The following is a 14,069-nucleotide window of genomic DNA, read 5'->3' on the forward strand; positions in this document are numbered from 1 at the left end:
AAATGCTAAATTTGAGAATCAAGTCCCATTATACAAGGTCGTGATCTCATGGAAATCAATGGGAAATCTATTTTCTGTTTGCTTGATTTTATTCAATTTGTTACAAGATGTTAAGTAAATTATTGCAGATTTGTTTTAGTGGTATCTTACCTCCAAACAGCCATCAGTTGATCCCATGTTGGACTTCTAATTAACTTGATTATGAAGGGCACAAGGACAGAGTGAGTGAGAAAGATGACCTTGGGAAAGGTGTGTGTTTGTTCTCTGGGGCTGGAATAGGTGACCTGCCAAGGCAAAGCCTCTGTTCTAAAGAAGCTAAAACCCCCAAGGGCCTGCTGTTAGCAGAAGTCTTTCAGGCCATTGTATAGCACTAGAAATAACAGCAGTAATTCCCAGGATCAATTCTTGCCAGTAATGTTGAACTGATAAGAATTAGGAAAACTCTGGTAATGGTTATTTGTTCAGTATTCAGTTTCTGCTTTCCTAGCAGGACTCCCAGTCTTTCTAGTGTCCAGACAGAACAGACAGGTTGCTTTTCATGCTCTTGATAAACTCAAATACAGTCCACAAAATAGCGAATGTGTTCCATGATACCTCTGGCTTGCAGGAAAATCGAAGTTATCATGTGCATAAATGACAAATGTTTTCCAGAGCCCACTTCACCTTTCCTTACGAGAGAGTGAATTTAACAAGTTAATTTGCTATTTATTGTCCTTCATTGTGTATTTTTCTGTATGAACAAAGTAGCCAGAAGAAAATTGGATGATTCACCTCCGTGGTTCTTTGGCCAAAAGTCTTCAATTAAATTGGAATTAAATTGCTGAAGTTCCAGCAACTATAAAATGTAATTATGTTATTCAGACCTTTTTTCCATCATGATTGTAATCCAGCTGAGGGCTGTGCTTTCAAAAAAAAAAGGAGAATTAAGTCAGTCTTGCACCCCTTTCCTGCCATCAGTAGATACTTGTTTCACCTTCATCTCTTGTACCAGCACTGCCAATGCTATATTCTAAGTTATTACCCGAGCTGGAAATGCATCCATTATTGCTAGGTTCATTTACAAACACATGAGCTCCTTCCTTTAGAGTTCTCTGATCTGGAAGTCTGCATAAAGGAACAGGCAGAAATAAGAATGTGGGACAAGCAAGAGGGATAGCTGGACTTCCCTGTCAGAGGTCACCACAGAGGAGCTGTGTTTTTGCATTTGTCAGCAGACAGGATTTTTAATTGTCAGTTGTTTCATAGGTGGTATCATCTGGCTGGATCAAAAGTATTGGCCAGGTCACAATGAGTTTGTGCTGCTTTGACCCCGAGTAGCTTTTAGTTCTCTCTGAAGAGTGAGACCTTTCTTAAATTTTTGACACCCTTCATCCCTGACAATTCTGTGCAATTGGCAGGTGTAATTGAAATGGAGCTGTCAATAACAGTGTTCAGGCAGATAATTGCAACCACTTCTGCTGTAGAAGTTTTCAGTGTTAGTGGGGTTTAGATTGCATTAGTAAAAATTTTGTTGATTAAAAAACAGGCAGGCAGCAGTGTTTGTTGTCAATGCCATGGAGCAACTCAGAATAAAATATAAAAAATATGTGGATTGTCAATAAAATGGTTTATTATCTCCTGATTTGTCTTCCAATAACATTTTTGCAGGACTTCTGCAAGGTAAAGGGTAACTCTTAGTCTTTGTCTCCATTTGTATATCGCTTCCCTGCCAGCTTTCCAGTTAAGTGGCTGCTGTTTTCCCAGCCTGTATAATTACAGCTGATTGCTGCTGAGGGCATTGCAATTATTTGTGAGATTACACCTGCCCTTTCTTCATAAACGAAGCATCCTTAAGTGACAGTTTGCCTGTGTTGATTGTGTGGGATTAAGGAAGACTTGAGCAGCTGGCTCGGATGTCACTTTGTGCAGTTGCAGACAATGTGACATCAGTGTCAGTGACACTTCAGTGTCAGCAGCTCCTGAGGTGCTCCCTCCTGAGCCCTGTACTGCACGATCCCGAAGGAAGAGCTGCTGCTCCAGGCATTCTGTATGGAGGAGAGCAAGGCAGCTCAGCCATTGATCCCTGTACCACTGACCCATCCCTGGGCACCAGACAGGCTGTTCTGCCACATTCCTTTGCTTCTCCCCTCCTTGGAAGGTGTTTAGCCCCAAGGAGTCTCAGCTGGAGGAAGAAATACTGTTAGTTGTATGTTTTATGTACCCTTGAAGCATGACTTAGCAAGTCTGATCCTGTTATATATGTCACAAGCCCATTTTCAAAGATGGTATATTCTAAATATCTCTGCATTAAAGGGGGAAAACTACAGAGAGCTGAGTTGTTAGAGAAATGCCCTGCCACATCACATGGGCCTGTGAGACAGGTGGGGAATCAGGAAGAATTTTCTGTGTTGCTGGTTGTCCCCTATATATTCACCCTCAGGAGCTGGCTCTGAGATCGAGTTGTATATTCTCTGAATTGATGAATGATGTTCTCAAGATTAGCAAATATTTCATTACCACTAGTGTTCCTAGTCTTGGATGCAGGGCAGAATTTCCATTAAGTCCATACTGGGTAGGAGTGGAGATTAGGGGATTGTTTTTGATGGGGCTGGGACTGATTATTGTTTCCTCACAGCACCTGAAATTATAACTTTTTGTGACTGACATAGAAATGCATGAAATGAAAACTCTTCCACTGCTCATAGTTTGATTCTTTGATGAAGTGTTTGAATTCTAGTATGATTCTAGTGTTCATGAAGTGAATTACACCTGTATCAATTCAGTCACATCACAGAGCCATTTAGAATGCAGGTGAGTGTTTATGTGCTCCTCTCTCATGTTCAGCAAACTCTATTTTTGCATTTTAGTAAGTTATTTCTATTTCTGTGATAGCACAGGGAGAGCTGGATGGTTTGCTGCTCTTCAGGGCAGGGCCTGTCCATTTATCCATACTCCAAAAATAGAGGAGTTTGCAGCCTTCAGCAAGGTGACCACAATGCAAACGGATTGGTAGCAAAAAGGGTTAATAACTAATAAATAACCATAAAATAATCGTTTTATTATTAAACCAGTTGTCTCCAGCAAGGGGAATACTTCAAATTAGGAGACTGTTTTGTTATCTTTCTGTTGTTTATAGTTTTCCATATTCATTTATTGAATGAATGAATTTTGCTAATTTAATTTTGGCATATGCCTTCTTTTTTGGATTTAATGTTTTTCTGGTCTGGTCATTCCACATTGGAGAAGTATCTCAGCAACCTGTTTTTTTTCTTCCTGAACTATCACATTATCAATATCTTTCTTTTTACTGATAGGCCTGTCCTTGGAATATTTCTGTTATTTTATAGTGTATATTGCTTTCTGAGTCAAAAGTAGATGGCACCGAAATGGCACCTTTCTCTGTCAGATCTGAGTTTCCTTTCAAAAGGTTGAGAAATAATTCTTTGCAGTTATTTTCCATATTTCTGTGGTATAATGACACATTTTGTTTCTTTAACAGGATTGCACATTCTTCACTCGGAAGGAAATTCTTCGGTAAGTGAATTGTTTTAAATTTCTCCTTCATGATCCACGTGGAAGGGGCTAAATCTGTTTATCTGACTTGTGAGGAAACCAGATAAAGCCAGTTATTCTGCTGGAATTAATGAGAGTAGGATTGGATTTAAGATACACTTATAATGTATAGTTTCATGAGGTGGTGATTAGCTAAAGGTGAATATCACAGACTATTTAGGGTTGAGCCAGTGACTTGTATGAAAGGGATTTGCTGCTTTTGTGCTCAGTGATACCAGTGAGGGCATGTCCTGCTGTCAGTGTAGAACCCAGAGGTGTTTCTACATGTCTGAGGTGAGGTTTCAGGGAGCAGGAATAAAATGGGTTATGACCCCCTGGTTAATTAACACTGATTTAGCATGTCCCTGTCTCAGTGAAGGGGCAGCCAGGTACTGCTGGGCACTCATTGACCCTGCAGGATGCTCACAGGGGTGATGTGGGGGAAGTGCAGGTCCAGTAAATGAACTGAACTGAATTTCTTGTGCAGCTGCTGACTTCAGTGAGATGATCCAAGGAGCAACCTTACAAAAAGAAAAAAAAATTAAAGAAAGCCCTGTCTGGCTCACCATCCATTTGCATGGCTGTTAATGATTGTTGTGTAGGTGAGGATGAAGGGATTGATGTGGCAGCTTCAATTCAGATTACTGTAAACTGATGTAAACCAGCATGAGATTGCAATTAGGTGAAATGGCCTAAGTGTTTTTATGTGTCCCTGCAGGGAAAGTAGCCCATCAAAACCCCAAACAACAGTAAATCTATTTTCTGCTGGTTTAATAAGCTGAATCAGCTCTCTGAGGGATCAGATGAGTGCCAAAGCTGGCATAAGAGCCAGAGCAGCAAATGCAACTGAAAATGAGGAGAGCATTTCCCTACCAGTAAGGTGTTAGATTGACTTACACACTGACTTTGGTGGGCAAGGCTTTGGTGTCAGCATCAGCTTAAGTCAACATAAATGCAGGCTGTGGTCAGAGGGGTTGAAGACACATTTTTTCATTAGTAATCTGAGTTTGGATAATTTGCAAATTATTAGAACATAGTATAACTTATGAATTTAAAATGAAGAAAAAATTAACACAAAATGCTGTAAATGGATCCAGGAAAAAAATACGAAGTAAGACTGAAGCAGAGGCAAATGTGCCTGGTGAAAGAGAAAAATAGAAACCATGGCTCACTATTGGTGTTTGATAGCTGTTTATCACCAGGCTTTTACATATTCCAGTTTGTTAGTCCTTTTCTACTTGTGTAAGGGCACTGAACCCTTGGTCAAAGTACCCCTGAACATAGAAAATTGGTGAGGATGGTAAGAAACATTGAGGTGAAGGGAGTTGCAGATGCTATGGAGATCAAGATCAGCTTTTTATGTTAGAGAAATTACTAGAATCAAAGTGAGCAAAAGGAAATTCACACACTTAAGTCCTAAGAACTATGAAAAAACTTGCAAGTGCAGAATGCAGTGTATCAAAAATATGGGCTGGGGAGTTAGTGATCTGAGCCAAGTGAGCATAATTTTAACAGCACCACCCCCACAATACTCTTTCAAAAAAGAGAAATGCATTTCTACAATGCATTAGCCTCAGTAATGTTTATAAAATGAGAATTCCAGTCAGCACTACTGCCACCTCAGTAGGAATAGACTGAAAAGAAAAAAATGGTGTGAAGAAAAGTTGGAAAACCTCTTTAGTTATAGCAATGAATCTGTTTGTATAACGTGCCTCTCTTGTGATTGGGAACAAATGGTTGTCTCCTATAAGGCATTATTTCTCTTACTCCATTTTACAAATCTGATTTTCTGGCAGACAAGCTTTTACTCCAGCAATAATGCTTATCTGCTCACCAGCCCATCTGTTTCTGCTTCTCCCTGCAGACTGTACAGTTTGGCACCCAAACAAGCACTCAGGTGTTCTTGGATGTCTGTCCTACCAAAAAGCACAGAGGTTGTAAATTCAAGTTGTGTCACTTGAGAGTGACTTAACCTAGTTAGGCAACTGCCAGGGGAATATGGCACTAAATGCCCAAGCTGGGCACCATTTGGGACATCAGCAAACCTTTGACCCCTTTTTGTAGAAGAAAAAGAATTCTTCTGTTGCCTTCTCTTCTCCTCCTGTTTTGTAGCTTGTTCTTGATGGGTGAAAGGTGGGGTGACAGGAGCCCTTCTAGCCAATCCAGCTGAATGTTGGATTTGAAATCTGAAATCTGCCAGAGAATTAGGCAGTGGTTTCCTTCAAGTGTCTGCAAAGCTTCCTTATAAGGGAGCAAATGCAGCAAACTGCTTGGGAGGCAGCTCCCTGTGGAGCAAACTGCTGCACAAATGGAGGGAGGAGTTAGAACACAACTCCCGTTTTCCTTTTAAAGAGTTTAAAGTTTTGTATGCAGAAAGGGGAATTGCCCTATTGTCAGCTTTGGGAGGAAAAACATCAGCCAAAAGAATGAAATTGAGGAGAACTCTATACCCTTGGGAATGTCCCTGAGTTTTAGGCAAGAAATTACATACACAAAGAACATATATCTTGAAACTACTGTTGATCTTCTTGATAATTACATTTCTATTCTTGTTGTTAAAAATATTCCAGTATCCTCTGTGAATGAAAAAGGAGGTTTTTAGGCAGTTCCTGCACTTCTGTACCATCTGTTGTATTTTAGTCAGATTGTACCTGTTTTGCAAAGGCTTGTGAGAGGAGAGGATCGTGGCAATGTTGGTGTGAATGGAGTCTGCAGTGCTGCTGTGCTGTGTCCAGCTCTGGGCCCCCAGGACAGGAGAAATAAGGAGCTGCTCCAGGGTCTGGCAAAGGGCTAGTGAGATTCACAAGGGCCTGAGGACTCTCTCAGGAGGAGAAAGGCTGGGAGAGCTGAGATCTGGAGGGTGCAAAGGAGACAGAGACCCGTGGCAGGAAAGGGGAGTTGGTACAGACAGACACACAGGAGGTTCTGGCTGAGCACAGGGGAGCACTGTGAGGGTGACTGAGCACTGTGGGGCTGCCCAGACAGGCTGTGCCATCTCCAGCCCTGGAGATACTCAAAAGCCATCTGGATGTGGCATCCTGCTCCAGGTGCCCTTGCCGGGCAGGAGGTTGGACCAGTTCATCTCAGGAGCTCCTCACAACCTCAGGCACTCTGTCATTCTTGGAACCAGCAGCAGAAAAGAGGCCTGTGAGCAGGGCTTTGAGTAGTGCTTCAAGGAAGGAAAACATTCTTATCTGTACTCACTGTGCATCATGGAGTTCTGGGAACAGCAGGGTATGTATATTGAAAGTCAGAGCTTTCCTAACTATGACTAGATTTAGAATAAAAGTATTATAAATTGTCCGCCAAAAACATTTCTTGCAATTTCTTTTTAATTTTACTGCAGCTGATTTGGGAGGATATTTATCTAGTATTATCTTAAATTAATTTGTGCTCTTTCATTTTGCATTGCAAAGATGAATAAATACATGCTAACTAAAAACTAGCAGAAGGTTCATCTATCCACTTTTAATCATCTTATTATGCTGCTTTTTTATAAATCTGATTTCTGTGCCCAGTTTTTGTTTTTTATTGATACAATGAAAATAATTTCAACTGGAAAGCATAAAAGGGACAAGGCATATCAGTAACAGAATTCCTTTAACTTTCTTCCTGATTGTGTTTCTCACTGTTCTTTGTTCTTTATCTGTTTGTCGAACTGTGGCAATTTAGTGAGTGGTGGTTTCAGTTTCTGTCTGAATTTCCTTGTATCATGTTTCCTGTCCTTTTGGTTTCAGCTTCACATGGTAGACCCCCTTCTCTAACAGACTGTTCTAACCTCTTGCAATTCTTGGAAGCAATAATTCACCGAGGAATTGGTGCAGCACAGAGATTTATGCCTCCCCTTACCATGTGTAACATTTAGCATTTATTGTTGCAAAAACAGTTTGTGCAAGTAAGGCATTAATCTGAGACCCTGCAAGCACTTTCTTTTTCAGTTGCTGACAGCCTCGAAGGCCCCTCCTTGCTCAGATTCTCAGCCCCAGATTAAAGACCCTCCTTCTCTTTGAGCTCTTGCAGATTTTGCTATGTCTGGCCCTGTTCCCCAGCTGTCCATTAAAGGACTGCAGGACCAGAGAACACGTGCATTTCACTGGTTTGTATCGGCACGGGGCCACAGCCTGTGTACAAGGGCTGTAGGTCAGTTCCCATCAGTGATTCTGTCCTGCACTCTGTGCAATCCCATCTTCAATGCTGCTGCTGCTGCTTTGACTTCCAGCCACCCCAGGGCCTTGGAAGGGCTGATTGCTGAGACCTGGCTCTTTCCAGGGCTTTATGTTGACTTGTCAGTTCTCCTGCTGGGCTCTGGAGTGGTGAATTCCTCTCTGCATGTCACACAAAGTCCTTCTCCAGCTGTTCCATTCAGCTCTGGCATCTGGATAGGACCTGTAGCTCTGATTGTGGTGCATAACCCAAAGTGGAGCTGAACAGCAACTTTGCACTTCTGGTCCTGCTGCTGGCACAGGTTGTTCCATCCTGTCCAAGCCATGTGTGGTCAGGTCATGCCCCAGCTGCTGTGAACCCCTGCTGGGACTGTCCCTCAGCACTCACTGCCTGCTCTCATTGCTCTAGTTAAGCCATTTGCTGTTTTTTTTTCTGAACATGCTGAACAATGCAGAGCAGTCTAGAATTTACTCTTTGAGATGGTCTTGAGTGTAATGTACAAGTCTTTGAATGCATCCCTTTTACTTAGGGGTAAGTAGGATATATATTGCTGAATAAAAATATTTTCCCCTTAAAGTATAAATCAAGTGACTGTTGCTGTGGGACCCAAACTGGGGAGATATTTATTTGTTTCTAAAGGCCACTTTAAAGCCTCTATTTATTTCTAATCAATGAGCCCTTGCAAGCTTTTATCTTTTATTTTCAGACTCCTTCAGTGCAGAGTTGCTGTTAAAAGGCAGCTCAGCCAGCTGTAATGTGTTGTCACTACATTTGATGGTGGAGATGAATGTACCCCAGGCCAAGGAAGAGCTGCTCTGTGTTTTAACACACCCACTGGTGACCTTGGGTACAGTCTGACTGCCTCCCAGAGCCCCAGAGTGAATTGAAATGGTCACTGCAGGGTGTAAGCTTAAAAAATCTCCTTTTTCAGATCTATCCAGGTAGAGCTGGAGGCTCTGTTGTAAGTTTGGAGACATCCCAAACTGTGACCAGCAAATACCCACAGCATTACCCTTGAAAAGGGGGAACAGACTCTGACCTACCTTTTTGCCATGTAAAAGTGGTAGAATGAAATTTGTCATCAATCAAAAGTAGGCTGTGGGGACAAAACTGTGTTGTGGGGTTTTTTTCTGAACACAGCATTTTTGGTTTTCTCTGGTTGTCACTGGTTGATGCACAGCTGAGTTGATTTTAAAACTACTGCTGTCTACAGGGGCAAGTCTTGTTCTGCCTTTACTTTATTGATTAATTTAATAGAAAATTTAAACCCACATTTTCTTCCACTGCTGTCACAACTGCTTTGGTAAACTCAAGGAGCTGACTGTGAAAACTTTTATATTTTCAAACACATCAGTTCCCTGAACCTCACTGCACATTCTTAAGTGTTAGTGCTTGTACAAGGGACATGAAGCTGGTGGGCTTTAAATTTCTGCAAGGGCAGATCAGCAGTCTGGGTTTAGGCTGGATTAAAATACAGAATCACAGCCTTAATCCTTGAATGCTGTACATGAAGCATAAGCATAGACCAGTACCTGTGGGGACATCATCAGTTAATGAAATTTGCCATTAAATTTATCACCACCTTCCCTCCCACTCTCACCTGTGACATGGAAGACACTGCCAATTTTTCATTTCCTACTTCCATGCAAAGTAAATGAGGAATTTACTGCTGACAAAGAGAACACATCCAGGAATAGGAAAATGCTTCTGCATGCATCCAGAAGAATCTTTTAAAGGAAATACAGCTGCAGGATCTGTAGTAGTTACTGCTGCTAGACAGTAACAGTGAGGCTGGTCATGGATTTCTGAATATACGTGATGGTCTCTGTATGATAATGGCAGCTTTTCCAAATCTCTGTGTGTTCAGACAGCATTGCAAAACCTTACATTGCCTCCCTGACAAGACATAAACGTTTCTGTGTCTAGGACAGATAAAGAGGCTTTAGGTTGTTTTCAGACATGCTTCTTGTGAAGGGCATGCTGAGTAAAAGCACAGAAAGTCTTTCCTCTAGGTCACAACGGCTTTGATGTGTTCAAGTCACCTGAAGAGCCTTCTGTTTCTCCCAAACAGGAGAAATATCAGAGCCTTTACCAGAGCTTTGTTTCCTCTCTATTTGCAGTTAGGAATCAACGTTATTGAGAGATGTGAGAGAATAGTAATGAGAGAAGCATTTGGGAAGTGATTACTGGGTCTGACTCCCAGGATTTGTCATAGTGCACAGCACTACAAGGTTAGTGAGGAATTGCACGCGGGCAGGAGGATCATGGGTGTGAATAACCCCGGTGTCTACTGAGCTTTACATCGTGTTACAGAGTAATTGATGAGACATGGATTGTTTCCTTGCCAAAAAGTAAGTATTCACCCACTGTGACATAAGTTATTCAACTAAATGGGAGTTGTGCTGGAACTCCTGCAAAAAGGACCATGTACCTTGTGACAGCTGGTTTTCTTGGCATCCTGTTAAGAGGCTGAAGCAGGTCTGTTATTTTTTTTCTACAAAATCCAGCATTTGATACTGGCAATCCAGTGTATTATAAAACAGTACATAATGTCCCTGAAGAACTTCCCAACATCAAGATCTTACAGAAGGAAAAGGTGTTACTGTCTCTTGTGGTTGTTCAGTTGGTTGGGTATTCTGTTTTTTATTTTGAAGGGTAATGGAATAAATGCAGCATACTATGTGTTGGGTATAGAGAAATCCTATGGCCCTTTTCACTGTCATAAATGCTAATCATGCCATGTGATAAGGCTATTACAAATAAGAGTTGCTGGATCCTTGCAGATAAAAGCACGTGGAAGATGTATTTTATTGCTGTAATTTAGTTTGCAGGAGTTAAATCAGAGCCACTTCCTCCAGACTCATTTGGATGCTCTAGTGTGAAATCCACTCAGGCAGAAAGCTCTTACCTCCACAGAGCTTTGACTGATTTGGGGAATTAACAGCAGTTAGTTGGGAGGAAAACAGGATGTGAGAGCTGCCTTCACATCTGCAGTTAGTTAGCTGCATATTCCTGTGTCCAGCACCTGCCTCCCAGGCAGCTGTGGCAGAGTCTGGGCTGGAGTTGGGAGGCTTGTCCTCCTTTCAGCTGCTGAAGGGCATGGCTGAACTTCAATATAAATAAATTGCCATTTCTATGGGCAAGATAGGGAATTCTGTCAGCAAGAAATGGCAGACTTACTTTGCATTGATATTGCATGTTATACAGAGACAAATCTAATATTAGATAAAGTGCAGAAGGAAATCTTGGCAGTTAAAATAAGCAGGGATTGTCAGCTCCTGAATTGCCAAGTGCTGTCCACAGTGAAATTTTGCCAATAATGAGTGCTTCATTTTCTTGAAGGCTAGAACCCCATTTCAGTATTCTAGCTTTTAAAAAAAGGAGGTAGCCCATAGATGGATATTGGACTTGAAAGTTTTGCTTTCTTTTAAGTTTTTCTTTTTAAGTGCTTTAAGCTGCTTTTTCTGTTGTATTTAGAAGTGTCTTTTTAGCTGCTATTTACAATAGAGAAATCAGTTGCTAAGAGGGAAATGGCTATTGCATCTTGAATTACACAGTATTTATGAAATGTCAGGGTAGGCTGTGGTGAGCAGCTGAAATGTGCTGAGATCAATGGATATCCAGTTTCTAGTATGGCACAAAATATTGCTGTGCAGGATGAAGGCATCAGTTTCCTACAATGCAGAAAAAAAGTGTTTCTGTGTTTCATTTCATGTGTTCTTTGTGGCACATCATAATCATAAGAAAACAGATGCTTGTAGGTAATTTTCTCCAAGTTTTTGAGTTTATTTAGATACAGGAACCTGAAGTAGTTCATTTGGGTGTGGGGCTGCTGCAGCTAAAGCTGGGGAAATGAGGGGGTTGCTGAGGCATTGCTTCCTGTATTACTGCTTTGTTTATGCTCTGCTGTTAAAACACAGTAATCTCTATGTGTAATTGTTAATATGCCTAGTGAGTAGGCAGGATTTTTCATTAAAAGGAAAATAAATCACAAGATACAGCTTTGTAATGTATACAAGCAGCACGTGTTCCCTCCTGAGAGATCAGAACAGTATTAGGACATGACAAAGGGACAACCTTTTATGAATCAGGTGTATGAATTAAGTTCCACGTGTGAGATGAATTGCATTTCACAGTACATGCCTTGGTTCAGGCCTTGTGAGCACATTGAGGCAGTGCCCAAATGTTCCATACACGCAGTGTGAAACTCTGCTCAGTTACTGACCTTGAGAAACACGTGGCTGCTGGTGGCAGTTTTATACTGGATACTGCATCAAAGCCCTTTTTTTTCCAGAAAGATGGGAATTTGGTGGGCACAGACTTGTGCACTAAAATCAGTAATTAGAGCTGCAGGACAAATTTGTACCTGATTAGTGTCTGAATGGAATTGGTGATTTTAAATTGGATATTGGCTGTTTGTTTCTGCTTGTTTACAGGTTGCACGGCCGATACCATGAAATGGCACCAAACGTTGTGCCCATGGACTATACAAAGGACCCAGATGTTAAACTACCTATGCAGCTTATAATAAACATGCCTGAGCTAAAGGTACCACTTCTGACTGCTTGCAAACTGTAAATCTTAACTTCTGTAGCTCATCTGCCAGACTTTCAGCCAAGATTGCTATCCAGAAGTGCTCTGGCATGCTGAGGTTTTCTCCTTCCTGTTATTGTTCAAGGGCAAAATCAGCCCCAGAAACTGGAAAATATTTAGGTGAATGTCTTTCTTGCAAAGATACTTGGGGTAGATGTTGAAAGAAATGAATAGGAAATAAAATGAAATTTAACAATCTTTGTGTATATCCCCCCACAGGGATCTCCATGTGAAGAACTGGTTAGAAATCTGAAGTTTTTATCTCAGTCTGTTCATAGGAAATTTGCCAGCTGTGTGCAGAATATTTCTAATAAAAAGTAAAGGTTTTCCCCTTTTTCTCAGTTGTCTGAGCACAATAAATATAATTTTTCTTAATTATCAGGAGCTTTCATTTTCATGGGGACATTGCATGATAGGAAGTGGAGAAACTGTCCATGTAACTGCAAATGAGAGAAGCAGTAGGTGTAAGGTAATCAGTGCAAAAAAAATGGAGACACTCTTTGTTTTTATTGTCAGTTCAACAGTTTAATAATTTATGGTTTTAACAGGACAAATGTGGACTTTTACCATTTATTTTTTAAACAGTTCATTGAATTATATTGTATTTTGTCACAGTCTATTTTTTTATGTATGCTAGTCAATTCATGTCGATAAATTACTATAAAGTAGAAAAAAATTATGTGTTCCATCTGATAGCTGTGGGAAACATTATTAAGCTTTTTAAGAACAATGCTATAAAACCCTTGTAATTGATGGCTTTCCACTTAATTTCAACGATCTAGAAATTTGTCCTTAGTGTTGTATTTTTTCAAATATCTGATATTTTTCAAGCAGAGGCTGTGCTTTAGAAATTCAGTTGTGGAGGACACAAAGTCGACATGAAGTGAAAAACATTTGAATTAGATTTGAAGTTGAAGTTCATAGAACTCTTTCTTCCTTTAATACCACACTTCAGCCCATACACTAAGAAAAAAAAAAATCTTTAACCTTTGCAACTTGACCAGACTGCCTAACAAATCATTATGGTGTTTTCTTTCTTCAGTGAATTTTCATCAAGGTGAAGACAAAGACAACATTTACATCTTAAAATAGAAATAAATGTCTATTGAATTCTAATGAAATTAGTGCTAATTTCAAAGCACCTGGCTTTTTTCATATACACATTATATTTCTAGTTACTGGCAATGTTGAGCTCAATACCACTGCAGGTTCTGACAAACGGATAGAATCAATAATGCACTTTTCTAAATTAGATTCTGCTAATATAAAGAAAGATCTTTACCTCATGCATTAATGTTTTGAGCCAGGTTTTTTGTGTTTCAAGGAAAAAAAGAATGCTGATGGTCATTCACTTTAATTGGTAATGAATTATTCACTAACTCCTGGTTCTTAAAAGTTGAAAGTCGGGACAAGAAATAAATAAATAAAGAAGGGAAGGTACTTCAAGTTGATTAGGTCTACCATTACACTAAAGTTAACAGAGCTACTTTACTCCATCAGTTTCATTGCAGTCTCTGTTCTCTAATTTTCACAATCTTGGTTCCACAGGCATCAGTCTAATAAATTAACTTTGGGGCATCTGGACACATGTGAGATTGCAGTAATTAATATTGCAAAACTGTAGCCATGATATGGACTGCTCAGTGTGGGACCAGGGAGAAAGCAAAAGTGGTTTTTGTTTTTGTTTTTTTTTTAAATGAAGACTGATTTCAGAGCTGCAGGTGGGGATGTAGGAGCAGGGTGATCTTCCCAAACCCCAGCCCTGCTCTGGCCAATCTTTG

At 40.5% G+C, this 14,069-nt stretch overlaps 1 protein-coding gene across 2 annotated transcripts in view; it reads left to right on the plus strand.

Moving 5' to 3' along the window:
- The window catches only part of CIB2 (calcium and integrin binding family member 2), a 37,020-nt gene that overhangs the window by 11,655 nt on the left and 11,296 nt on the right, over positions 1–14,069 (plus strand). For both annotated transcript variants that reach the window (XM_088172375.1, XM_014879109.2), the window contains exons 2-3: positions 3,479–3,513; positions 12,132–12,243. In XM_088172375.1, coding sequence (XP_088028501.1) covers positions 12,154–12,243 — 90 coding nt within the window. In that variant the 5' untranslated portion in view covers positions 3,479–3,513; positions 12,132–12,153. The remainder of the gene's footprint in view (positions 1–3,478; positions 3,514–12,131; positions 12,244–14,069) is intronic.

The sequence above is a fragment of the Sturnus vulgaris genome, chromosome 13, assembly GCF_052056855.1.
Source record: "Sturnus vulgaris isolate bStuVul1 chromosome 13, bStuVul1.hap1, whole genome shotgun sequence".
NCBI lineage: Eukaryota > Metazoa > Chordata > Aves > Passeriformes > Sturnidae > Sturnus > Sturnus vulgaris.